Below are 27,284 nucleotides of genomic sequence, written 5' to 3' on the forward strand. Positions count from 1 at the left end.
TTCTAATCTTTGTATTTTCATCCATGATAATTGGTAACAATTTATGATTGTCTCATAGTTATTTACTCAAAGGTGTAGATGGTACACCTCAATGCTTGCACGCTTATTATTCAATATTTGATGATATAATGTAGCACAAAAAACAATGCTTGATTAACATTCGATTGTCAAAAGAGAAACTTTGTTTATGTTATGGTGTGGTTATTTCAACAAAGAAGGCATCACAATGGTTTATAATCAATGCATAAAAAGCAAGGTTTGTTCATTGGTCAATTACATAAAAGGAAACATTGTATATGTTATAATAGCTTAATTTGTAAACGAATATATGATGGCTTGATGCATAGTAGAACACAAAGGACTGCGAATTCAAACATACTCAAAGACAAGAATGTATTTTGGTGAGAATCCATGTGCAAGGTGAATATGTAAACGCGAACAACAAATTATCTACTAAGTACCCCGCCCTCTCAATTAAAGATCATGTTCAATTATGATATACACATTGACAATTATGATCACAAATCCATGCTCATCATAATCAAACCACGATAATTGCATTGACAACCATACTCATGGCTTACAAGCTATCCCGAGAACTTCAACCACGAAAGCTAAAAAGAGACAAAAGGGCGTTCCTTTTTTAGATACGAGCCGAATAGTGATAACAAACATGACGTTTCTCAAACACTGGTGATACGATGGTACATAAATTGTGGACCAATGTTTCGAGTAAAGAAGGAGATAACATTGGGCGGGGGTGATTCGGTGATTTTTTATTACCATTTATTTTGTTTGGATTCTGAGGTACCAGAGACTGCCATGGCACAAGGAGATGCAGAAGAAGAAGAAGAAGAAGAAGAAGAAGAAGAAGGAGGAGGAGGATTGAAACATGGCAATAAAAATGACCAGAATAACCCCTCGAACACAGACAGACCTTTTTAGGGGTATTCACTGTAAATATCCAAAACCTCGGGCGTGGCTATGGCGTTTCTCTTCAACACCAGCACGACGATGTGGAGTCTGCAGAAGAAGCGCGCCATGGCTTCTTTTCTTGCATACCCTCGCATCTGCTTGTCTCGTCTCTGCACCGAACACGAAACAGAGAAGATAAAGAGGGAGAAGGGAACAGACCCCATTGTCAGCGATGGAGACGGAGACGGAAATGGAAATGGCGACGGAGAGGGACGGGGGATTTGGAAATGGTCTATTCGAAAGCGGATATGGGATATTCTTGAACGAGATAACGTGGCTTCTTACCCTCGCCCTGTCCACCATCGCATCCCAAATTTCGTTGGGGCACCTATGGCAGCATCAAAGGTAATTAAATTCTCGCCGAGACTCAAGACCTCCTTTCTTCTTTCGGCTCTTTTGAATTTGTTGCTGTAGGTGAACAACCACTTTCCTGGCTAAGCATATAAATGTAAAACGGAGAACACTTTTAGCTTTATTCTACGCTGTTTGCATCTGTTCTCGCATTAAGATCAATCTTGTGTAATTCAGAAGTCTTTCCGACCACAGAGTGTAGACATGACTTTGCAGAAAAGATCAAGTTAGAATCACCTTTTTCTTGTTTTTTTAACTGGAAGTTTCTTTAGCTGAGCATGTCTAGACATGATTTTGGAGGAATAACCCATCTTGAATTGCTTAGCGTGTTGATTTAATCACGAGAAAGTTTGAGCAATAATCTGATTCTGGCTTAGCACTTATGGGGTATGGTGTATAATTTTCGGTGTGACGGAACAAATGTTTTTATTATATATATGTATACATACGTACACATACGTATGTATACAAGTGCGTACACTGCATGAAAACACACTGTCCAAATTAATGTGTGAGAATCATAAGCAAACCATTGCATCCCAACATTTTCCACAGCAGGTGGATCAGCGTCACATCTAGCTCACTCTTTCTGTTGTTTTAAGTTAAACTGTTCACAAATTTGAGAAATATCAAGCATAATAATACTTTACTAAATTTAGTGCATTTGATTTACACAAATTTATTTCATTTTTAAGCAAGTTAGCTAGCCTTCCAGAATTTGTATCTGCCAAGTGCATCAAGGTCAATCCGGATTCTCCTCAGAAGCAAGTGCGTTATCTTACTTTATCTGGTACATCTTCCTACATTCGATGTTCTAAAAGCATAATGGTACAATTGCAATTTTTTTAGTGAAATCTGTGATGTTCCTACAGGGAATAAGAAATTATTGGTGCCACAACCAAGATTGAGAACTGGGTTCTTCTCAGAGCTAGATGCTGCTTCTCTCACCAAAAGTGTCTTTGCAGAGGCTTGCACCACCGCTGGGGCTGCCAAATATGGGAAACCTATTGGAACAGATGCTAAGCTAAAAGTTGATTTGATTGTCATCGGGTCAGTTGCGGTAGATCCAATCACTGGCGCACGACTTGGCAAGGGAGAGGTGTGTGCTTGGATTATAATTATTAGCACTAAGAGTGACTCTTTTATTTTAAGACTATAGTCTGCCCAAGGATATTTGGAGAAATAAGAAAAATGCAGAGATGTCTTGTGGTTAAAATTTTTGCACTCTTATTTAGTTACACGACTCACATTATGCAAAGGTGCTATTGGAAACTTATAATGAGATGTCATTTGATATGATTAAAGTGAAACGCCATTGAGTTGAGTGTTGTCCATTGAAAAATTTACCATGTAGGGGTTTGCTGAATTGGAGTATGCAATTTTAAGATACATGGGTGCCATTGATGACTCCACACTAGTGGTCACCACAAGTAAGGCAACAATTTTCCTGGTTTATGAGATCAGATCCTTTGAACCATCATTATAATTTATGATATTTTTTATTTATAAATCTCTTGTTTAGTTCATGACAAACAGCTGGTCAATGACATTCCGGCATCAAAATTGCGGGTTCATGATGTGCCTGTGGATGTAATTTGCACTCCAACTCAAGTAATTTATACTGGCACTAAAATTCGAAAACCACAAGGTTTCTGGCTGATACAATTGTATGTTGGTTTTTTTGTAATTCATCAAAAGTATTTGATAAGGGTTGGATGTAAATCCATGATGTGTGGGGATTTTGGTAGGCATATATTGGGATCTTCTTTCACCTCAAAAGTTGGCTCAAATACAAGTTTTGCAAGATTTAAAGCAGCAAATCGAGCTAGAAACAGGTGAAAAGCTTCCGATTGGGCTCTCTGAAGAACTTCCTCCTCTTGCTGAAAGGAACCAAACATGGAACAAAGGTTGCAAGTCGTAGTTATGTGTTTTGAAAAGAGATAAGAGGAAAGAAGAAGTTACATCCATACAAGAGGAAGTATGTTTCGTTTTTCTCTTGATGGGGGAGTAAATTTGCATCAACCAAGGGAGGTGGGAGTTGAGCTTCCCACTGCTCTGCCAATGCTTCAGTGAACCATGTTGGAAGTATATAGAATGATTCAAAAGCCCAATCCTGGCAAACAAGGAAGATTTTGGAAAAGAGTTTTTTCTTCAAGTACCAGCTGATTATTTGTTTCTACGGGGTAAAACAATGGTTGCACATTCTTGAGATTCCTGTATTTCATAGTTCTAAAAGTATCTATTCTAGCTGCCTATTTAATCCCATGCATTGTGTCAACTGGTTCCATCTCCTTCACATGGGGAAGGCTATAATAATTAATCTAGTAGAAACCTCAAGAGATGAAGCATTTATGTCTTATTTGTCATGAATTTATCTCTAATTGACAATCGGATGAGAGCTATGGATCAATGTATGATATATACAACTTTCGTGTCCTTTGTTTGATTAATAATAACGAGTTTGTACATTAATTCTTAGCCTGTATTGAGTTGATTGTTTGGCTCTTACTTGAGTTTGCTTTTGATCGATTGGATTAACTACAACTGTTTATACTTTGGCAACATAAGTTTAGTTTTGTTGCATAACTTGGATCCACTTTACTATAGGCAATGTTCTATAATTGATTGCTGGTCTCACGAACCAACTACTAGCAAGCTTAATTGCTACAAGAACATTGGCAATGAGCCATGAGCCATCTTCCTCGTTGAATATGTAGAAAAACTACATTGGGTAATGCTACAAATTTTATAGGAGTTCAACATACGTAAATAAATAGATAAATTTACTTGTACTTTTGTCACCTCAATAAACATTCCCAATAAACAATTTATGAGAATTGAATGATATTTTAGTGAATGGTGCACCTTTTCCTTGACACTAAGGTTGGCATTGCTTTAAATGGTCAAGAAGGAAGGAGGGGAATTCTAGACGTCACTTGCACTAACAACACCATGTCAATGTGTTGAATGGACAAATTAGAAACTATGAAAGCCTCCATCACTACTCACATTTTGTCATCATACATACAACAAAGTTGGGTGTCGTTGTTTAAATAAGACTTCAACATTGCTTATCATTACTAATCATTTATATAGAAACATTGACCATATCATTGCTTCCAATGGAAAATATGGAAAGGCTTCAATGGTGTTCCCATCTACTTATCAGAGAGCTTTAGATGGACAACGAAGGGTTCAATCTATGATTTATCTCCACCAATCAACTATTTATACAGGAACAATGTCCATGTCATTGCTTATAATGGAGAATGCGGAAACTAGGAGACATTTTGACACTACTCACATCCACCCATCAACATATTGAACATGGACTACTTACTTGCTAGTGCATGGAATGGGCAATGAAGAAAATGAGAGTCGAAGGCTTCATGGAAAAGCAAAGTATTGGGAGGGAGCTTCCCTAGAGTAATATATTATATAATGGGCACACGGTAAGTTAAATCATTTTTGGCGAGTCACGTCACGTCGAGCCAAGGAAAAGAAAAGTCAGTCAAGTGAAGTGAAGTGAAGATATATATATGTAAATGCGCGAGAAAAGAAGAGTCGGTCAAGTGAAGTCAAGTCAAGATAGATTGCGCACATAGAGGGCAAGTGAAAGAGGCAAACGAAGCAGAGAAGTATTTGTGGAAATAAAAAACAGAAGGTTTTACTTTATTTGTTGTTGTTGGGGGGAGGGGGAATGCCAATGCTCTGCCTGCGTACCAATGTTCGTGTGGATGCTCTCCTCACTTCCCACATCCTTCAACAAACGTCCTCCTCTGTGGCTACCATCCTCTCCAAACCACAACAGGTATGGTGAAGAGAGAGAGAGAGAGAGAGAGAGAGAGAGAGAGAGAGAGAGAGAGAGAGAGAGAGAGAGAGGATACTATTAGAAGATAGAGATTTTTGAACGCTCACGAGAGACCCAAGTATGGTATCTTTGAATACGGGCCGAACCCATAGAGAGGTTCCAACCTGGCTTTAACTCAGGTTTATGACTTGAAAGAGATGTTTTTGGGCAACGCCTATGGAGACCAAAAGAAGTTTTCGGGGCTAAACCCATGGCCAGGATCAAACTTTGGGCTCTCTCAAATTTATGAGTTAGGAGGGAGGGAGGGTTTTGAATGTCCATGGCTGAGATCATGGCAAAGGTCAAACTTGGGTTTGTGTCAATTTTATGAGTTTGAGAGAGAGAGAGAGAGAGAGAGAGGCTATGTTACTGCATTGTTTGGTTTATCAACACAAACACAAGACACAGGAGAATGCTATAAGTGTTTTTATGTGTATGTATATATATGTATGTGGGTATGCCTGTCTAAGTATGTATTGCAAATGAGGTATGCGTGTATATATGTATATATTGATAAAAAATGTGTGTGTATGTAGGTATTTGTGTCTTATGTATGTAGCATGAAAAAAATGTGCGTGTGTATGTATTACAATAATAGCTATATGTGGGGTTGATGTTGAGTAGTATTGCCTAGAAGGTTTACCATACAATATCCCACCATAATCGTGCGATAGTTGTTGAGCTAATTTCTATTCCTTCCTTTGAATAACTTTCCAATCCATTTATTTGCCAATTTTGAAGAATACCTTATGCTATTGCCCAATTTAGCAATGCATCCATCCATTCTTTAGCCATAGGGCCAGTCTGTTTTAGCATTTCGGAGTATGATGAAGTATAGCTATTTTGAAGCTTTTCCTGCTTCTCATTACCTGTTCGTAGTCAAAACTTCCCTGTGCATTATGGAACATGTCGGTCATGGTTTTCAATCCATGTATAATTGTTCCACACACACATACACATGAGAAGGAGGCATCCACTAGGGCCAAAATTGGCCTATGAGACTAATCATGATTATAAATATGGGTGAATTCATGTCATGCATACTAAATCAAAATAAAAGCTCTACATTTTCTAAAGCTTTTTTATGATGACGATCTTAATAATTGTGATGGAATGGTTTTGGAGATGGTTTACAAGCATGAAGTGCAGAGAATGAGATAGATAGATTTTATCATCATCCTTGAAGGTCAAATATGACATTTAGGACTAAAATTGAATTATTTGTACATATTAGGTGTGGTATTGAGTAATGACTCCTGATCTGAAAGAAATTTATTGATAAATGTTGCAACCTAGAGTGCACATTGTGATGATGAGAGCATTGCGTGTAGTAGTGGACTGGATTGACAATGTGTGGAAAACAAATTCAAATATGATCAAATTCAATGCATTGTGTCGAAATGTGATATGCAAAGTCAATGAGTTATCTCACTTGTATCCCAATGCCTTGCTAAGTCGAATTGAAGCAATGGTGTGAATTGAATTAAACACTTTTTTAGTGCAAAATATGCAAAGTCAATGAGTCGCCTCACTTGTACCCCCAATGCCCTACTAAGTCGAATTGAAGCAATGGTGTGAATGGCGGACAAAGGGATGGGCTCTAGTATGTATTAATGAGCACGGTTTCCTCATCTAGAGAAGAAGATGGTTTTGTAGTTTGGTGAGAGAAAATAGAATAGATTGTTTAAAATCCACAAGGAGGCTAATTTTGACTCATGGGATCAAATAACATATCATCTTGTATGTGGCTCCTTCCTAAGATGGGGGTTATTACTCTTAGTAAAAACTCTCTGTGAGAATAATGCACACAAATACAATCACCCTACTTGGTGGAGATTTGAGCATGACATTTAAATTATCATGTCCATCAAACAAGTCATCATACTTCTTGTGAATTACCTTATATGCTGAGCATGTGAGAAGCAAGTGATATTCATCCTCCATTACGTTTCCATTGCACACATTGCATATCTTCATACTTGGGTGTTGCTGCCATGATGCTATCTCAGCGCCTAACTTGTATGAGTAAGTTCAAAGAACTGTTAAGGCTTTCTGAGAACCAAGGCTCTTGGGGGGAATAAGATGTGGTTGGATGTGTTCTGGCATTTTTAGTCAAATAGATAGATATTTTTAGTGTCTATAGAAAGGCCAAAATTGACCCATGGGACCTACAAAAGTTTTTCTTGATGTGTGTCTCCTTCCTAAGAAGGAATATTCATACTTTGAAGCACCAAGTCTTGATGTGTGAAAAAGGGATACACATATAAACTCAATCTTCGAAGAGTTCTCTTTAGTGTGACACTCAAGTCATCATCCCCTCTTAATATATTATCACAGCTTCCAACAATTGCACTATATGCAGAGCATATAAAGGGGGTGGGGGGATAGCTAGATAGATAGATAGATTATATTATTGTCTTCGGAAGTCAAATATGACCTATGAGACCAAAAATATTACATTTCACGTGATATGTGTGAAGGTGAGTAGCGACTCTCGATGTTCAAGAACTTTACCAATGAATGTTGCAATCGAGAGTGCCCATCGTGGTTGTGAGAGAAATTCATGCAAGGATTGGGCTTGATCAGAGAGATGTGGAAAGCATGGTCGAATATGATCAAAGGCAGAGCATTGTATCAAAGTGTGATACTCAGACTCTCGAACTAGAGAGAGAGAGAGAGAGAGAGAGAGAGCCCAGATGGATGTAGCTCAGGTGGTAAGGTTGCCCAATGGAGACCAAGTGGTCATGGGTTCAACCCCTACATTCCACAGTGGCATCTAGTGAAATAGAGATATATATGAAGTACATAATAGAGAAGTGAGGAAATTGGGTTTCGAACCCAAGATATAGCCCTTGTAGTGTTATCGACTTACCACTAGGGTAAGCTAATTACGAAGAGAGAGAGAGAGAGAGAGAGAGAGAGAGAGAGAGAGAGAGAGAGAGAGAGAGAGAGAGATAGATTGAGATTGAGATTGAGATTGAGATTGAGATTGAGATTGATTGATTGATTGATTATATTGTCATTTTCGGAGGTCAAATATGACCTATGAGACCAAAAATATCAAAGTGTGATACTCAGACTCTCAAAGTTGTTTAGGGCAAAGTGTGCATAGTCGACCACTCTCATCACTTGTGCCCCAACACCCCGTCTCACATCGCAATGCATGTGAGCTAAGTCACATGGAAGCAATGGTTCGAATGGCAGACAACGGGATGGGCTCTAACATGTATTGATGTGTACGGTTTTCCCGTTCTCGAAGAATATGGTTTTGTAGTTAGGTGCAACATGTGTAGTATAATGTGTGAAGCGTGAGCCTCCACATTTTTCCTATGTCATGATACATTGGCACTGCAAAAAGGTCTCATTTACAAAGGAATCTAGTGATGCATCATGAAACAAATGTGTTGCATCCCATCTACTAAACCACTTTTTCATATCTTGCATCCAACCGAAACACAAACTTTTGCTTTATGTGTTTTTTAGATCTTTTTGCTTGCTTCTCATTCAATTCTAGGAAGTCGATGTGATGTGGCAACATTCCTAATTACAACTTTTTCAAAACCTTCTTCCTTTACAAACTTGGCAACCATTTCTGCCAATTCATCAATGCATAGACCAAATAGAGTCGGTAAGAGTGGGCATCCTTGCTTAACACCAATAGTGCTATTGAAAAATTCTGAAAGTTTATCGCTCATATGCACAAAACATATAACCTTCTCATATATTGGGGAGATTGCAAACATATATTCACTTGGTACCTCAATTACTTCCATTTGCCTTCAAAGATGCCCACGAGGTATCATATCAAAAGCTTTCTTGAAGTCTACGAAGCAATAATAAGCTTTCTTGAAGTCTATGTTGCAAGGCATGATTAAACAGATTGCTTATCCATGCATGTGCTTCATTTCCCGTCCATTTGAGCATTTCAACCTTTATTCGTTGAAGATCACTTGCCTTTCGAGAGGCCAATTTTTTAAGTCCTATGCATATATCTTCATTGTAAATAAGGGAGACATATGTGAAAGAAAACCATAACACGTGTCATCTTTTCGGCAAGAGATAGCTCATATAAATTCTGACAATGCATAGGCAAGTCAAGAAGAGTTAAGTCACCATAACTTTTAACGAGTTTCCCCTTTAAATTCCCCAAAATTTAGCACATGCATGCGCTTTCTCTTGCATTTGGAGAAATTGTTGAGAGAGAGAGAGAGAGAGAGAGAGAGAGATTTGCTTCCCTTATATAGTCCGTGATGGTGTTGTTGGAGGACAATGTTGCTGTGCACTACAATGCTGGGGAGGAGCGAGCAGCTTGGGGTGAGCTTGTATCCATCGGGGGTCTTGGACCAGAGCAAAATGCAACATTATGTTGTGCAATATCAGAAATTCTCGAGGAAAAACTTGATATTCCAAAGAATCGCATCTATTTACGCTTTCAAGATGCCAAGGTATGTGTGTACAGGTGCCATAATCTCGTATTTATTGATTTAATTGCTTTTGTTTGCTTACTAAATCCATCGTACTTCACTTCACTTTCTACATCATGCAGCAAGATCCATGTTTCGGCCATCTATGTTGCATGCATGTCATGCATCAATAGCTAAAGCTGAAGCAAGATTCAAAGAGCTCTTCTTCTATGCACATATATTTAACTCGCTATGATTCACTTGATAGATTTGTTCCTAGGGCAGAAAGTTACCATCTGAGCAAAAATGTTGGATAAAAGAAATAGTGTGGGATACCTAGATACTGATACTCTTGGAAGGCTTGTATATAAAGCTTGAGTTGTTTTTAATAGAGGGGTTTTAGAGTAAGATGATACTTATGTTCCCAAAATCCATCAATCTAGTTATTTTTCTTGGAGCTTAGAGTTTAAGGTCAGCCTTATTTGTTTTTGGAAACTTGGAAATTTTGATTTCAAGATCTTTCTTTACGTCTTAAACTTTTTCAAATGTGATGTAGTAACAAAATAGTGAAGAAAATTCTTCATATAAGGTGAACGAATTTTTGCTGGAATCTTCATATGGCAATAATAGTAGTGTGGGACAGAAGAGATGTCCGAAACGTACACGGCAATTCTGCACATGCATGTCCAAGTGTTTAAAACAATTTTCCTTTTATATGAAAAGCAGTTGGAAGGTGGATAAGTCTGTCAAACATTAAAAGAAACTTAATGTTTTTGGGCATGCCTTTCTGCAGCTAGCTTTAGCTTTGTAGCATTTAATGTTACAATTTGCTTTATGCTTGATTTTGGAGCCTTGCTTTATTCTCTCGACGATCATCATGCTACTCCTAAGCCTTGCTTTTTGCTTGATTTCCTCAATAATGGTTACAACTAGTAGAAGCCTAAGTATCCAAATGGATAATTGTGATTGACAATTTCCTGAATTTTCCAGTATAAAAGATGATATAGAGTATGCTAATAGGAACAAAAATGTATGCGACAAGGACTTGATACCCAATGCATTTGAAACAAGGGTATAATTGTGTTTGAGGCTGCAAATTTCATACAATATATGCCTCAGCTATGTGAACAAGAAGTTAAGAAGTGTTTAATGATTTACTCTAAATGTGAATGAGGTTCTTGCCTCTCCAATTGTAAGTTGTATATAGAAAGTCATAGACTAAGTGACTGTGTAGACTTCCTAAGGTATTGATGGGACATTAACCTTTAGGATGATTGCGGATGATATATATCACATCACCCTCAGCAAATAATGAAGCCAATGAATGTTACAATGATAGAATCATTATAGACGATTTATTTATGTGAAGAAATATAGATATGTCCAAAATGTTTTTCATGATTTCCCTAGTTATTGTCCTTATGGTTTTGTTATTTGCCAAATGCCGTTGTCAACTTTGGAAATGATATTTCTGGTTGACTGAGGTCATATAGGAAATGACAAAGACTTCAGGTTATTTGAGACATTAAAGAGAAACAACGGTGTATATTAGAATTTTCTGTTGATCATAATGCCTTCATTTAATATTGAAATCAAATACTTTGTATGGATATAATTTGATCTACTCCTAATCTCATGGTTATTTTTTGCATGCACTACTAAAAAGAATGGTTCTTCCCACTTCCAATGTTCATCAATTTTGGTGGTTGTATCATCTTGACCAATGTATAGTATCAATGTTGTATTGATAACTATAGTAATGAATGAAAGTTTGTTTTCTCTGAGCTTCTCGTACTATTATTAGGTGTGCAATATAAATTGAAGTGCTTACATGTAAAATGTTTGTTCCATTATGGCAAAATCTTGTGGCAATCCCCCTAGATGTTGCTTGCCACCCATATCCATTAGTGGTTAAAAATGTTCTTAATTCACTTATGCATATACATATATGTTTCACGTCTCATTGTTGGAACCCCATGCTTCTAATCCCATTCTAGTTCTAGTGCCACCACCTCTACATCTTGTTCTAGTTGTTGATGGACCTAAATTTGAGGTGATCAATGTTACTTTAAACTCCAAGATCAGGTGACAACTTAAATTACCTTGTTAATGCCAAATGATTGATGTTGGGAACCCATTGTAGTCTTTCTAATGGCTAAGCTTTTGTATAAATATTTCATTTTGTCGGTATCTTGATAAACCAATTATTCAGGCACTAGGACATGTGGAACTTATTAGTAGACTATTAAACTTTAACCTTTACATCTATTCTTATACATGAACACCACATCATTATGATATTCTACACTAATTATTGAATCACATTGTGGTTTGATAGCTATGTGTGATCACCAAGTGACAACCATACATAAAACTAGAAGTACTCTATATTATAGGGATGATTTGGTTAATGTTGATCCATCCTAGTTCAATGTTAGTCTTCTACATAATCTTGTATTTCTTGTTCTTATTTTCTATAATAAATTCCTTGTCTATATTTTCCTTTCTCAATCTAGCGTTGTTTTTGGCAATAACACCCCCCCCCCCCCCCCCCCCCCCCCACACACACACACACACACACACACACACACACACACACACACACACACACATCATTCTCATCCTCCACAGCGAACTCCCTTCAATAATGTATGCATGATCATTATATGCTACATCATTATTAAGTTCTTGAACGTGCTCTATTATATCATGAAACTTACTCAGGACATGTTTCACCCTTTTAATTCTCTTATCTGTCATAGAAAGGTCTTGGCTTATATCACTATGATCTCCAATCAACTAAAATAAACACAAATCATAAAGGTGATATAAATGACACATCAACATTAACTAAAATTATAAATTAAATTCATGCAAATTATTAACATTTACCCATTCATTATTGTTTAAATTTCTTAATTTGTCATGAAATTCTTTGATACCATACTTTGATTTGATACATCATGATCCTTCATTTTCGAGCAAATATCTTGTCCATGCATTTGAGAAAGTTTCACAGAATACTTACCTCAAACCATTCTATGAGTACTATATATCTCAAAAACTTTGTAGCACGATCAATAATGTATCATGAAATATAGTATAAATCTAATTACAACAACTCGTTATAGACAATTTAGACCAATTTTTTTTCCTTGGACAAGATATTGACCATTGTTGAGGTTGGTTGGTGAAGTTTGGGGTAGAGTTGGACATATTGGAGTTGTATATATGAACTACCTCCCATGCTTCATGTTCTTGACAAAACTTTTACCATCTAAGTAGTAGCGAGGAATCTTTGTTTTTTGTTTAGTATTCTTGATAATGTCCACAACTTTACATTTTTTCGAGACGATACCAAATGGAATAAACTATATTCTACATGGATGTCAATTCCATATTTTTGGATGGATAATATTTTAGGAAGGCTTTGATAAACTACTTGGTTGATCATCAAGATGAACCTTCTTACAATTATGGAAAGGTTTGTGGGCACCAACGGTATTGCGAATCAAATTACTCATGGTAAGCAATGAATGTTAAGATTAAGAAAGGAGGAATGGTGTAAGGGTACTTAACCACATCCGCTACTCTCGAGCAAAGGAATAGAGACAACCATAAAATACCGTTGGTGTCTCAAGGATAAGATGAAGAGAGGAAACTGATCATCTCTACATATTGATGTTGAAAGAATATTTTAAAACTCCAAATTCATCTAGTTAGTCATAAATTTTCTTCACATAGATCTATGGTTGTTGCCAATTAGTCTTTGTGGAATAAAGATCATTTATGAACCCTACATACTACTAATTGTACTTCCCTTAAAAGTTAAATCAATATTGGTTTCACTATCCTCTTTCTTAACTCTACCACTACATGTTACCTCACATTATACCTTGGAAATTGAGATGAACGGATCCAAAAGAGAGCTTTGTCTCACCAATAGAGTGTCTTGACAATGAGTCAAGATGTGGTAGCTCAAACTCAATTAGCTCCCAAACCACCACTTGTTCCCATGTATAGTGGATCCTTATAGCTTTATCCTTACAAGCCCTAGGGTAACTAGTTTCCCAATTATCCTAAGTGTAAACCGTTGGCATTAGCTTTACAATTGGTCTCTAAGGTTATGCCTATAACATAGGGCCTAGTAAAAGGTGCTAATGGAATATAAGTCCTCACAATTGACATATTTAGGAGATGTCTTGTGGATCATGCCTTTTGATCAAAATTGACAATGATAAGTTAATGCTACCAATGTTTTATATGGAACGTTCATTGGTTCTCATGGGCACCAATGACGTTGAAATTGGTCATTTCAGGTGAGTGTTGATTTTTGAGTTGAAGATGACGAATCTTGATTTCATGCACTTTTAAGCCACATTTAGAGGTATGTGAAAGAGACAAGGAGATACTTGAGGTACTAAGTTGAGGTATAGAAACTAGAAAAGTTTTGGGCAACTAGAGTCTTATTTTTATTTTAATGATTCATTTTTATTCACCTATTGAATGAAATCCCTAGTTTAATGGCTAAGCATTTTGCCTTCCACACAAATTCTTAATACTAAGGAGGGCTAAATCCAATACTTTCAACTTATCATTGAAATTGTCGAGAAATTAGTTATGGAACAATACTAACTTAAATTGGAGTAAAACACCGATCGCCATTTCCTATGTCTTTCACCGACGAGTTGCTTGGACTAAATAAAGCATAAGGCATGGAAGGTTGTGGATCAGCTTTCACATCAATGGTGGCTCATATGAATTTGATGTTGCCATATCTCAAGACTAGACCCAATATGTGTAGTGGGAGTGTTGGTAAAGTTTATAGAGCAGAGTCATTGGTAAGATGTGATCTATATTCTAATTATGTACCTGAAGAGCAGGGTTTGATTTGACATCAATTTTGGTCAAGAGAGAAAAGCTTGCGTGATACTATGATTTAGATTGGTGGGACATCCAGAGGACAAAAGGTCTGCCATAATCAGATTTAGTTCATTCTCCCCAGGGTTCAGAATATTTCTCTACTGGACGTCCAGAAAGGCCTACCTTACTAGGAGTCAGCAATGGCTCGGTTCCAGCCTAATCCGAGCCGTCAAACTGTCTTAAATGGTTTGACGGTTCGGCTCAGGCTTGAGCTTCGTAAACCGGTTTGAACTCGGTTTGGCAAGGCTGAAGCCGAACCAAACTGGTTAAGGCGAAACGGTTTGTCCAAACCAGTTCCTCGGTTTAGGAACCGGTTTGGTTCAATTTTGAAAACTACCAAGCCAGTTAAGCCGAAACTGAACCGTTGCGATACGTACTTGAGCTTCCTCTCTCAATGTCCTCTAGTGAAGGAGAGTACAAGATGGCATGTTATGTTGGATGCCAAAGGAGTATGGATTAGAAAGCTTCTATGGGAAATCAGGATACCAACCCTAAGTGGGATCTCTGGTAGAAATATATATATAACATATGACAACCAAATGCATTGCTGTCACAAATAATTTGGTTTAGGGTTTAGGAACTAAGTAGCATATGGAGATTCCATGCTATGTGATCATATAAGAGAACTAACTTAGGTTGAGAAGGAGATCAAGTTGGAAGAAAATTGTCTTTATAAGCAGACAATTATGCTAATCTCTTTTATATGAAGATGGTAGGCCTTGGGCGGATTAAGAAGCCACTTCCAGAGCATTCGGAGTGGGGACAATGCAGGGATTTGGAAATAGATAAAGCTAGAATAATGTGAACAGTTACTATATAAAAGATGGAAGTAAAATATGAAAAAGAATATTAAGATGATGTAGTTAATAAGTGTGGACAAAGCACTTCAGTAAGTGTGAAGAAGTGCTAGTTACCCCTCGTAACTTAATCATGTGTCATAGCAACTTTAGAATGTTGTATGTTTAGTTCTTCATTCCTAGCCACTGATTTCCAAAAATTAGGAGCATTATGTGACATAAAGTTCCATTTAAATCATTTTCTCAGTTGTTATGGGACTTCCCTGCACTACTAATACATCTCTATCTACTCCATTACAGTTTCTCTTTGTCAAATTGTTTGGCGCAATAGTTAACAAAATGCATATCAAAGCTAGCTTGGGAATTTGAATGATGCCTTCCCTTGAACTCACGTGCTAGAGTTACAATATATTTCCTACTTTGCAGCAAACTATTCATTGGGTTCTGTCATATGATTGCCCTTCTTGCCATTTGTTTTAGGCAAGATATCATAAATATCTCTTGTATATTGAGAAAATATATCTTACATATACCCTGGGTTAAATTAGGTTGCCTCCTAATTAATTGCTTTGTGCTAATTGGGTTAGATGAAAATCTAATTAGGTCTACCATACTTAATTATTTTGCACAATAAGTATGCATCATAGCTAACTAGTTTCCTTGATAGGCATCTCTAATTAGGTTGCATTATAATTGATGCATTTGAATATCTAATAATAAGTAGCATTCCTTTGCTAAATCTAAATGAACTTTTCATTTGGCTTTGCACATTTCACTTTGCCCCTCTAGGCTAAGGTCTAGGCTTAAGAAAAATCTCCTCTAGTGTGTCTAGTGTTTTATCAAGGTTAATTTTGAAATGATGAAAGTGGCATTATCCCATATGTATATGAGTGGTATTTATGATATTTTCTATGTCATCCAAGGGGGGGGGGGGGGGCATAGCCTTCCTTTCGCTACTTACATTGATTCTTTGGAGTGAAGGCATTGATAATTCGACACGACTTTATATTGTGGGATCATATAAATGAGTTGCACTTAGTATTACTTGTTGTTATGATTTCTGCTAAGAGATCAACTCTTGTTATTAATCCTAAGAATGTTGCTCTATCTCTACACATGTCAACAATGGTGTGAAAATGCATACACAAGGGGTAGTGTATGGTTTTTTTTCGTACCACAAGGCATGCACTTTCTTTTTCATTAGGACTCCATAGGTTATGGAACAAGCAAGCTTGAGATCATGACAATCACTCAATTAAGTAGGTTATTCCTCAAGTTTTCTAATACCTTGTTGGATTGGCACATTATGTATTTAAAAAACCCCAAAAATGCTCAAACTCCAATTCATTTATTTGGCAATTAGTACTACATGTCCAAATTCTCCATTAAGTAGCACCCTCTATATAAAAGAGCTTCAAATGTAGTCCAATTAAAGTTTCATATTAGTATAGATGATTTTGAGAATTTCTAAGGAACGCTATGATATTCTTGCCCTCTTATAGTAACCGTATATCTAATGACTTTGGTAAGGTGATAGCTTGATCCCTTGTTGTCATACCTAGGCTTCAACAAGGATGGAGTAAATGAGCTTGTGAGAAGTGACAATTTTGCATTTGCTCACTTCAAATAAACTAACATGATCACACTATTTTATTGAAGTGTTGACACAACTATTCAACCAGGGCTACAATATCACGATCAATATGTACATACCTTGTATGAAGACTTCATTAGATTATGTAGAGAACAGTACTAATTAGGAGCTATTGAGCATGTACTGAGAATAAATAGTAAACTATGAACTTAATCAACATTATCAAGCTTCTAAATGATTCACAATGGTTGTACAATCTATGCGAAACTTAGTGAGGACAACCAAAAGGTTCTTTCCATGATCTAGCACCTAATATTTTCCTATCAATCTTCACAAAATATTGAAAGAAAGGCACATATTTTATGTGATCTTGCACCCACACCTTCCAATACGGTTTTCCAAGATCCCAAGCAAATGGTAAACCTTTTACATCCAATTGATCGAATTGTGTACACAACAATAGGTAGTCTACTTAGCTCCAACTTGGCATTCATGTATGTTATTAAACATGAAATATATAAGAGCCTGAGAGAACTTACTTCTATATTATTCATCTGTATTAACATCATTTATCACTATATCACCAAATACCTAGTCAGTCAGGTACATGAATTTTGTTAAAAGTATGCATCCCACCCACAATTATATGGTCAAGTATATAGTTCCATCATTTCAACTCAACTATCTGGGTGTTATATTAATAAGCTCATGTAATAGTCTCCATGTACAACTACAAGGTTATAACAATAAGTCTCCATCAATCTACAAGGTTATAACAGTAATGAAGATTGTAATGCACGTGTTAGAGACCCAATATAGCAAATGGCTAGTAGAAGGACAAGTAAACACGTGAATCTCTTCCTTGTCAAGACCAATTCGGATGTTAATTGAATGTTGGCCTATGTAGAGGAGTTAATAATAAGACAATGGGAGAGACTCTAGAGAGACAAATGAAGGATTGGGGATACCCTAAGGGTTGAACACAGGATCCATTGGTGGAACAATCTAGCATGGAGAATGTGTGTATGTATATGTGTGGAGTAGGATGCTATAAAGTTAAAGCTAGTGGCAAGTGGAGACCATAGTTATGGAAGACTGTTCAAATGTACAAAAACCAAGGTTCTTAACATTAAATGCATGCCCCCCTCCCCTTATTTCTTCTCTTCCTATTATTCTGAATTTTCATTTGTCTTCCTTTGCATTATAATTATACCACCTTCTTTGCTCTTCCATTAATGAAGTGATGAAACTTTAAAAGCAACTGGTAGAAAAGCACACTTACAAGGTCCTTCAAAAACAAGTTTCTAGGAAACCCTAACTTAGGCAGCTTCTTCTACTTCTTCTTCTTCTGTTTTTAATACAAATTGAATTGTTAGATATATTGTCTTTTTTTTTTTTCTTTTTTTCTATCTTTTTTCTTGGGTATCAATTCTAGATCTCCATTTGGAAAAGTCCTAGGAAACTAACTCAAAAGTACAGTACAAGGAGATGGAAAGGTAAAGAGAGAGAGAGAGAGAGAAGAAGAAGAAGAAGAAGAAATTTTAACAAAAGGAAGAAAAAATAGGAAAAAACAAGAACCCCACAACAAACATTAAAACATCATCTGAATCATCATGAAGCTTTGTGTGAGAGACTTGCCAAAAAAAGATGGATTTTTTCCTTTCCCTGGTTCTTCATTATTTTGAGATATTTGAAGGAGGGGGTCGGAGGGGGTCTTTTCCTGAAGGATATTCTTCTGAATGGTAGGTACTAACTCCTGCTTGACATGATGATTGATGATTGATGATTGATGAGGAGGGCCATGGGATGATGATGATTGATGATGATGGTGATGGTGATTGTGGTGATGGTGATTATGGTGGTGATGATTGTGCCAACAATGATGAGACATTAGGGTTTAGTAAGGAGCACCAGATCGTCCGCCGCCGCCGCCGCCACCGCCGGGTGGTGCCCAGCCGCCGTACATATCCGACGGCTGCATTTGGCCGAGGTTGCCGGCCAAAAGGTTGGGCGGGACGTTGTTGTAGAGCGACATTGTAGAAGGGTCGACGACAGAGCCGGCCATTTGGTTCACGTTGCTGTTGTTACCCACGCCCACGCCCACGCCCATGCCGCCGCCGCCGCCGCCCGATTGCCCTCCCATGCCGCCGCCTCCGCCCGCATCGTCGTCATCCAGCGGCAGCCGTTCGTAGGTGGCGGTGAGGAAGGAGGCGGCCATTACGATGACGGGACCCGACGCCAGCAGCGCGCCCACCACGCTCCCGCCCACGACCTGCCCTTGCCCGCCCGCCAAATAGATGGTGAGGCCAGTGGCCCCCGGCGGGGCCGGCGGCGGCAGGAAGGAGCCGGACAAGGAGAGTATCTCGAAGCGCCCCTGCAGCATCACCGTCGCGCCGGGGGCCGCCGGCTGGCGCAGCGTGACGTTGGTGACTGTGCCGGTGCCGCTGAGGATGCAGACGCCGCGCTGCCGCCGGCGCGCGTATGTGGAGATGGTGTCGCCCACGTCGCAGCCGCTAGCGATCTCCAGGACGTGGGCGCGCAGGGCGTTGGGGGAGTCGCGGGTGATGATGATGGGGGGCTTGGGTTTGTTCTTGGATCCCGGGGGTCGGCCGCGGGGCCGGCGAGGGGCGTCATCGCCGCCGCCGGTGGTGGTGAGGGCGAGGTTGTTGGGGTCCGCGTTGGTATTGTTTCCACCGCCGCTATTCCCGCTTGTGTCGTCGTCTGAATGCTGGCCCGCGGCGGCGGCGGCAGCGGCAGCGTTAGAGTGAACTAGGTTGTGGAGGTGCTGCTGGTGGTGATGCTGTTGTTGTTGTTGCTGCTGCTGGTGCTGCTGGTGATGGTGATGAGAATGAATGTTAGTGCTGTGGTTGTTGTTCCCTCCGCCTCCGCCGCCTCCGCCGCCGCCGTGATGGCTGGATGAAGAGAGCGGCAACCCTAAGAGTCCTGGATGGTGTCCTGCCATGTTGAAATTGCGGCTGTGATGATTATATGCTGCAGCATTCCCCTCAGCCTATGAATCTCTCTCTCTTCCTCTGTTTCTACCCTTTTCTCTATCTGTCTTCCTCTCTCTCTCTCTCTCTCTCTATCTGCCTGTGTTGTGTTCACTGTTTTGGCCCTTCCTCCCTCGCTACCTATGTATTGTCTCTGTTAAGTATTACTTATTGGCGCTGATGGACAGACAGGGACGGAAGATGAAGCTAGATAGAAACAGGGGGGAAGGAGGAGGATTAATGGAAGAAGGGAGAGTGATTATAGGGTTGTGTATATAATAAATAGCTTATATGTTCTAAGGCCAAAAGAAAACAGAGGATTAAACACTCTAAAACTAGAGAGAGAGAGAGAGACACACACACACACACACTCAGAGAGGAAATCTATATTGAATGCTACAGAGAGACTTGGAAAGAGAGAGAGAGACAGAGAATCAATTCAGACTTCGAAGGAGAGAAGGGGGGGGGGAGGGGGGGAGGGGGAAATAAAACGTAGAAATAATATACATATTAGAGAGACACTAATACTCAGTCTTAAGCATTTAAAAGGATAGATATGAGAGAGAGAGAGAGAGTGTCTAGAGAGAAAACCTAGACGGAGAGGCTAGAGAGAGAAAGAGAAAGAGAGAGAGAATGTGTGTGTGTAGGTTTTTTAACCAAAGGGTAACAAACAAACAGACAGACAGACAGAGACAGAGACATTGAAGAATGAAAGAGGAGAGAAGGGAAGAAAGAAGAAAGGAAATGAATGAATGAAGTCGAGATTTGAACCTAGGACTTTTCAGGGAGTGGATGACGTGGACTGCCACGTCGGACTGATGCCACGTGGACGCCAATCATCCTCTCCCCCCCCTCCCCCTGCTGGCTCTTGGCGATCGATCTGACGGCTGTCTGCCGCCTCCCACGTTCTTCTCTGTAGAAAATGGACGGCTCAGATCCTTCATCTCTCTCTCTCTCTCTCTCTTTCTCTCTCCATATCCCATTCATTTGAGTCAGTGAGTCAGTCAGTGAGTCAAGTCATTCATCCGCCCCTGGCCAAATGCGAAACGATTCCATTTTTCTCTTTTCTGTCTCTCTATATTTCGCTTTCTTTGCTCTTTTTCTTATTATTCAATCTCCGCTCCTCCCCCAAACACGAAGAGAGAGAGAGAGAGAGAGAGAGAGAGACAGGAAAAAAGGGAAAGCCCAAGAGAGAGAGAGAGAGAGAGAGAAAGAGATGCTTTTGGCTTAGTTAAATGTTTTGGTTTCACATTAGCCGAGACAGGGCCAACACTCTTCCCATCTGCACGTTCTCTTTTTATGCGTCCAATGATACTCAACCTAGAAAAGCAAATCAATGGCCAAAGCGCGCGCGCGCACACACACACACTCTTGTGTGTATGCTATGGGATGGGGGCCATGGCCTCTCGCTCGCTCCATATTGATTGTTAATTGTGGTGCCTCTAAACAAATAAATCAATATATATATATATATGTGTGTGTGTGTGTGTGTGTATGTTATGTACATATTGTGTTCGGACATCATCGTGGGCACTGCTGAATAAATTTACTATTCATAATTGTTGGATCTCTTTTGATGTTTGGTTTGATTAGGCACGAAGAGTTGAATCGGAAAGAATTGGATGCTTTCCAAACCATGAACTCTGCATAATATATACATATACCATAGTAGTAGTAGTAGTAATAATCATCATCATCATCATCATCATAATATAATAAACAATAATAATGATAATAAATAATAATTCTATTATTATCATTGATCCACAACCCTTAGAGAATTGGGAAGGATGATGATCATGCGTGTGTGTGTGTGTGTGAGAGAGAGAGAGAGAGAGAGAGAGAGAGAGAGAGAGAGAGGTGGTGCTTCTTCTTCTTCTTCTTCTGTAATCAGGTTGCCTCATGATGTGCAGCAGCAGCCTCAAAACAACTATACATAAATATTATGGGAAAAGAAAAGAGAAGCGTTTACATATATCGTTTTTAATTCATGGGAAGACTTAATCAATTTGCATCCTTACGTTTTCCAGACATCGGTGAGAGAGCTCTCTCTATGCATTAGCTTAAATCCTAATATTTCTCGTTATTTTTCGGGGACTTCAGTCGATGGCTTTGTGTGAAAAGAATGCATGTTTCTGGATTGTTTTGTTATTCCCAATTAATTAACAACATTATACAATATAGGCCGCCCCTCCTGCTTTGGTTTCGTTATTCTGATCATTTGCTTGCACTTTATGCTTACTATGAGGACACTTAATATAATGGCCAAAGTGCCCTTACATACCTAATCTACACACACATGTATAGTAGGAATTTGCTCGAAGAATATTTGTAAATGTGTCGAGTAATGCTATAATATCTATGTCTTCATATATAATTATATGTTGCTATATTTCAATGCAATTACATATATCTCTATCTATAGTACCAATATGTACATATACTCGTAATAAATTTGCTAGGAACCCATCCAATGTAGTGGGAGCTAATTACAATAAATTATTATGCAATCACCACCATATGTATATATTGAGCACGTTGGTTTTTTTAGTACATTTCGAATGTTGGATTGTTATTATTTTGTTTCTCATCCATTCTATATTTGATCAATCTTTTAACTACACACACACACACACACACACACACACACATATATACATAGTATATATGTGTGTGTTATAGAATCTAGATAGAGTTAAGTAAATAAAAAGAATTGTCATTCACTTGACTTTTGTCACCTCTAGTGATGAATGTATATGCATGTACATAAGTAAATATATATGCTATGGTCTTCTCTACCATTTGCATGCCCCAAAATTTTGAGGAAACATACTTGTGTTTTTCAATTGCTATAAATAATCACCTTACAAGAAGAATCCAATACCCTATCTCAATCTTTATAATTATGATGAATATTTAGGGGCACCCATCCATGATTGGTGCTAATAATTAGTCCTTTCTTTTCACATTAACCTAGAAACCTCTTTTAAGCCCTCTTTTCTTCCTTATTATGGGACCCTATAAGGTTGAATAAGTTATTACATAAGCATAAATGTATAAATATTTTGCTTCAGGAGTCTTATTATATTGGAGAGAAGAACTAAGTTTGAGGTAATATCTCGGTGGACTGGACTATAAATATAACTAGTGGTACATTAATAGCATTTACCTAGTTCTACTCAATCATGAGCATTTCCATTTTCAACATTATCTCTTTATCACATCACCAGCATTCAATGCGACGGCGTCCCCAACATCAAAATGTGTGGCTATTTCGGACCTTATATTATATGATGATCTTTCTCTTAGGTTTATACATATGAATGTGTGTGTGTGTATGTGTATATATATATATATATGTATGTATATAGTGTATTAGATATTGAAGAGTCCACTACAAACATACTTATAAGTGGTGTATTTAACTTTAGACACAAGTCAAACATTAGATTTTCCATGGTTATATTTATAGCATCTAGAGAAATATAACTTGGGGTCTAGTATATGTATATATATATATATATATATTTAGAATATTTAAGAGGGATAAAGATAGCAATAATATTGTTGTTTGTCTTTCATCGGGGAGGTGTGCTCTCCAAACTTTAAAAAAAATATGTGTGCTACATACATATGTTTAAGGCACAAAATATTGGTGTGGTATATAACTAATCACATTACATCCATTTTCAACATTATCTGTAGACATTGCGCTATATTAATGCACGTTCATCCTTCAATGGAACTTTGTCGCATCGATTTCATATAATTATCATTGAGATGGTCTTCTCCTACGATATTTATATGGTGAAAATATTTGAAACTCTATAAAAACTCAAAAGAACGTTGCAATGTAGACAATTAGATATTGAACGACACACTAATGAGTCAAAGGTTAGTATCATCACCATATAATAACTTTAGGGGAAAAATAACTAGTTGGGTCTAATATTATACATTGGAGTATATTATACATAGTAAGGTTTGAAAGATACACTTGTGTATAATTATTGCTCACTAGTAATCTTGCTAAATGTTTTGTACAATATCAATATGCACAAACATGTGTATACCAATATATGATCAATATTAAACAAAGTTGAACTCAATAAATATAACATCCGCCTCATGCTAAAAACTCAAATCTACTAATATTAATCCATGAATTCGTACCAATGTCCAATGTATGTAGGTGGAGTTACATCAATAGAGCTTTTGAGAATGATGAGAATTAACTATAGTATCTATATTTTGTACACTTGTGCATCTTGTGTAGTATATTTGTGTACACTATAAGGATTTTACTTATTGACGTGTTTTTCTTTGCCCAACAATATAGAATGGTCCTTTACAATTAACATCTATGCATGAATACATAATGGAGGCTAATTTCTACACATAAAAGTTTGAAATTTAGTTGCTAGTTAGTCATAATGTCAAAGAACAGAAGGTTCAAAATTATAGGCATTTGGCTCAGGTGAGTGGAGCATAAACTATCCATTTCTAAACATGATTCGAGGTATGTTAGGCTCTACTTTAATGCATAGCTTCATGATAGAATTGCATGCCTCGAACATTAGACCCATCCAACTTTTACATTGCAAGATTATGATCAACCATAGAGAAACCCTTATCCCTCATCAACCGATATTTTTGCTCCAACTTTTCCACTATAATAGTCACTACAAAAAATTGCAACAAACTGGTGGTCGAAAATTCGAGAGATAATGTCACATTGACATATGTTGTGAAGTTATTTATTGATCTAGGTGTTCACTCAAGCTTGTCATGTGCAAAGGAGACTATATGTTAACTAGAGCAATGAAGGGCTTGAGGAAGTATTACATGGAGTATGTCAATTGCCCATAAACCAGTGAATGAATTGGCAGATGTTGACAAACCATGCTCTCCAAATGATTATGAAGAAAATTGAGGAGGAAAATTCAATAGATTGGACTCACAATCTCAATTCCATGCTTTTGACATACAAAACCAACATAAATTCAACACCAAAGTTACTATTGGATTGTATATTTACTACACTGACTTTATCATCTTAGTGGAAATTGATGGATGTTGACAAGGTAAATGAACAATCAATTCTTTCTATGTTGCATGTCCACCAACGTATTTGAACAAAAAACAAGTTGAACCTTGCCTGAGCCTTTTAACCCCTTCAATATAGGCCCGAATCATACTAGCATAAACCTTAAGTTTGTTGTTATCATTGCAACTAATTAGGTTACTCCGTTAGGGTTGATATGTGGAAACATACTATTGATCAATTGCAAACCTACTCAACTCACTTTTTCTATCATGTGGATGCACACAAGCATTTCAATATTCATGGTTCTCGAGGTTTTTAGATTGGGCCATGTATAAACCAACGATCCAATCGTTATATCAATGATAATGTGTTCACAAAGATAAAATACACAACTTGTTCATTGTCTCTCTACACATGCATCTCATGTGCCAAATACTCTATATGGAATGCATGTGATGTTGTACAAAAAATGACAGTCATACTAATGCAGCCTGCATATGAGATTATACATGATGTCACTAATGGAGACATATAATTAGACAAACACGAACAATATTGTGTGTAATTGAAATGGTTTACTATACTAATATATATGTTCAGGACAATGTGTCTTTAATTTCGTGATGCAGCACCATATGTCTTTAATTTCGTGATGCAACACCATATGCTTTAGTTGTATTAACATTTATTTAATATATGGGAACTCTCGAAGAATCTTAAACTATATTAATGTAGATGCTTTAAATTTGGGAAATCTTAAGCACAATATGTCTTAATGTACATGCTTTAAATTTGGCAACTCTTGAGCATAAGATGTCTTAATGTAGATGCTTTAAATATGGGATCATACCAGAATATGTAAAACATTTAGAAAAATTGTAGTTGACCAATAATCGACTATATGCATTATCTTATTCTTTTAATAGGTATCTAAACAATTAGTAACCTAATATAAATATTTGGTGACAATAGTTTCCAACAACTACAAGTTATAAGTTATAACGAACCCCATTGTTGTCCACCCCCCCCCCCCCCCCCCCCCCCCTCACAAATGTGATATTAGAAAGCACACATGCATTTAAAAATATATCCTTAATATTTATTCAAATTTATTTACATAGATGTAGTTTTAAGACTTCTCACTTTCTCTAGCTATACCAACCCATGTCCTAATTCATTGTTTTTTTGGCACATCTCTTAATATTATATATGCTATCGAGATCATGATACTAAAAAGACAATTTGTCTAATTTTCTTAGAGTCAGCTAATCTTGACACATTATCCATCAAGTGCTAGCACACCCTTTCTAGTATGTTTAGGAACATTTTGCAATATGATTCCTAACAATTATAAGATGCAAAAGGTTACAACCTTGATAATGATACTACTATGTAACAACCTCGATCATATCTATTGTATATGATGGATGATGAGCCAAAATCATGTATATGTTTTGTACTAAGGCGTGGGTGCCACTAGAAAGGCAACAATATCATGCGTGTTAATACTTTAGATTATATCTGATGTATATGAACATACTAGGTGTCCCTTGAATGCATATTAACTTAAGTTGGTAAACTCATTACACTTTAATACCTTAACCATTTGGCTAAACACCAAGGAACTAGGCCTTAATTCTTGATGTTTTTTTGATTGATCATCATTAAAACTCCATGAGACACAAAGCAATGTGATTTCTTCACTCAAAGTATATACTTAGAAGGTGTCTTTATCAAGAAAAATTGAGACCATGTTCTTGAGATGATCCATCTAAAAGTCAATTTGTATGTGGTATTGCATATTGGTGGCAATACACAACTCACAAACCATAGAATCAATTCATCGACAAGTAACTAGTCATTCTATATTTATATGTAAGAAAGTTTGGCACTTTCATAAGTCTATTTATGATAATTTTAGCTAGATACTATAATGTTTTTAGATAGATACTATAATTTATTCCTCCCAATTTATCCTTTTATACTTGAACCTATATTGAATGTTTTTGTGGATAATTTAGTTCTCTTCTTACTTGAAATGTTAACTGTTTAGATGTAGGTAACCTTTTCTTAAGAAATGCTTCATGAAAAAGTTCAATGTGTTGGTTTTGCTAGTCATGACAATTATACGTCTTGAACATTATTTGAGTCATGGAAGCTGGAATAGAGTGTGCCTTGGTTCTAAATATCTATGAGGCCTCTTCATGAGTATGAATTACCCCTCTTGTAAGAAACCTTGGTATATGACATTTTAGATAGTTCATGTACCTTGATATATATAAAGGAGGTATTTTTAATAAATCGATAACTCAATAATCGTGTTTAGAAAGTCAAGAAATGAAAGTTTGTTCTAA

General features: G+C 37.4%; 3 protein-coding genes across 7 annotated transcripts; 2 read left to right on the forward strand and 1 right to left on the reverse strand.

Annotated features, from left to right (window-relative positions):
* Positions 1 to 863: 863 nt before the first annotated feature.
* Positions 864 to 3,804, forward strand: LOC147867839 (5-formyltetrahydrofolate cyclo-ligase-like protein COG0212). 4 transcript variants are annotated; one of them, XM_087315659.1, is made up of 6 exons: positions 869 to 1,320; positions 2,026 to 2,116; positions 2,199 to 2,425; positions 2,681 to 2,756; positions 2,849 to 2,993; positions 3,075 to 3,804. In XM_087315659.1, the coding sequence occupies exons 1-6, from the start codon at positions 985 to 987 to the stop codon at positions 3,163 to 3,165; spliced, it is 966 nt and encodes a 321-aa protein (XP_087171785.1). In that variant the 5' UTR covers positions 869 to 984; the 3' UTR covers positions 3,166 to 3,804. The 4 variants fall into 4 exon arrangements, with proteins under 4 accessions (XP_087171787.1, XP_087171785.1, XP_087171784.1 ...); XM_087315658.1 differs by having other exon boundaries at positions 887 to 1,320; positions 2,849 to 2,974; XM_087315660.1 differs by having other exon boundaries at positions 1,014 to 1,320; positions 2,022 to 2,116; positions 2,849 to 2,974.
* Positions 3,805 to 4,992: 1,188 nt separating this feature from the next.
* Positions 4,993 to 11,332, forward strand: LOC147867840 (uncharacterized). Of its 2 annotated transcripts, none has more exons than XM_087315662.1 (3): positions 4,993 to 5,137; positions 9,421 to 9,621; positions 11,246 to 11,332. In XM_087315662.1, exons 1-3 carry the CDS (start codon positions 5,027 to 5,029, stop codon positions 11,297 to 11,299), a joined length of 366 nt encoding a protein of 121 aa, XP_087171788.1. In that variant the 5' UTR covers positions 4,993 to 5,026; the 3' UTR covers positions 11,300 to 11,332. The 2 variants fall into 2 exon arrangements, with proteins under 2 accessions (XP_087171788.1, XP_087171789.1); XM_087315663.1 differs by lacking the exon at positions 11,246 to 11,332 and adding an exon at positions 9,723 to 10,439 and having other exon boundaries at positions 4,994 to 5,137.
* Positions 11,333 to 18,139: 6,807 nt separating this feature from the next.
* LOC147867841 (uncharacterized) lies at positions 18,140 to 19,992 on the reverse strand. The gene has a single exon (XM_087315665.1). It carries the CDS (start codon positions 19,853 to 19,855, stop codon positions 18,791 to 18,793), a length of 1,065 nt encoding a protein of 354 aa, XP_087171791.1. The 5' UTR covers positions 19,856 to 19,992; the 3' UTR covers positions 18,140 to 18,790.
* Between the last annotated feature and the right edge of the window lie 7,292 nt (positions 19,993 to 27,284).

The sequence above is a fragment of the Azolla caroliniana genome, unplaced genomic scaffold, assembly GCF_043228905.1.
Source record: "Azolla caroliniana isolate FFs.n. ecotype wild unplaced genomic scaffold, voAzoCaro1.0.p SCAF_2, whole genome shotgun sequence".
Taxonomy (NCBI): domain Eukaryota; kingdom Viridiplantae; phylum Streptophyta; class Polypodiopsida; order Salviniales; family Salviniaceae; genus Azolla; species Azolla caroliniana.

Excerpts from the sequence above, each read along its gene's own strand:
- LOC147867841 (XM_087315665.1), bottom strand. The coding sequence starts at position 19,855 with ATGGCAGGACACCATCCAGGACTCTTAGGGTTGCCGCTCTCTTCATCC.
- LOC147867839 (XM_087315658.1), top strand. The coding sequence starts at position 985 with ATGGCGTTTCTCTTCAACACCAGCACGACGATGTGGAGTCTGCAGAAG. Across the intron at positions 1,321-2,025 it reads CACCTATGGCAGCATCAAAG|TTAGCTAGCCTTCCAGAATT; the intron begins GTAATTAAATTC and ends TTTTTAAGCAAG. Across the intron at positions 2,975-3,074 it reads TAAAATTCGAAAACCACAAG|GCATATATTGGGATCTTCTT; the intron begins GTTTCTGGCTGA and ends GGATTTTGGTAG.
- LOC147867840 (XM_087315662.1), top strand. The coding sequence starts at position 5,027 with ATGCCAATGCTCTGCCTGCGTACCAATGTTCGTGTGGATGCTCTCCTC. Across the intron at positions 5,138-9,420 it reads TCCTCTCCAAACCACAACAG|TCCGTGATGGTGTTGTTGGA; the intron begins GTATGGTGAAGA and ends TCCCTTATATAG. Across the intron at positions 9,622-11,245 it reads TACGCTTTCAAGATGCCAAG|AATGGTTCTTCCCACTTCCA; the intron begins GTATGTGTGTAC and ends ACTACTAAAAAG.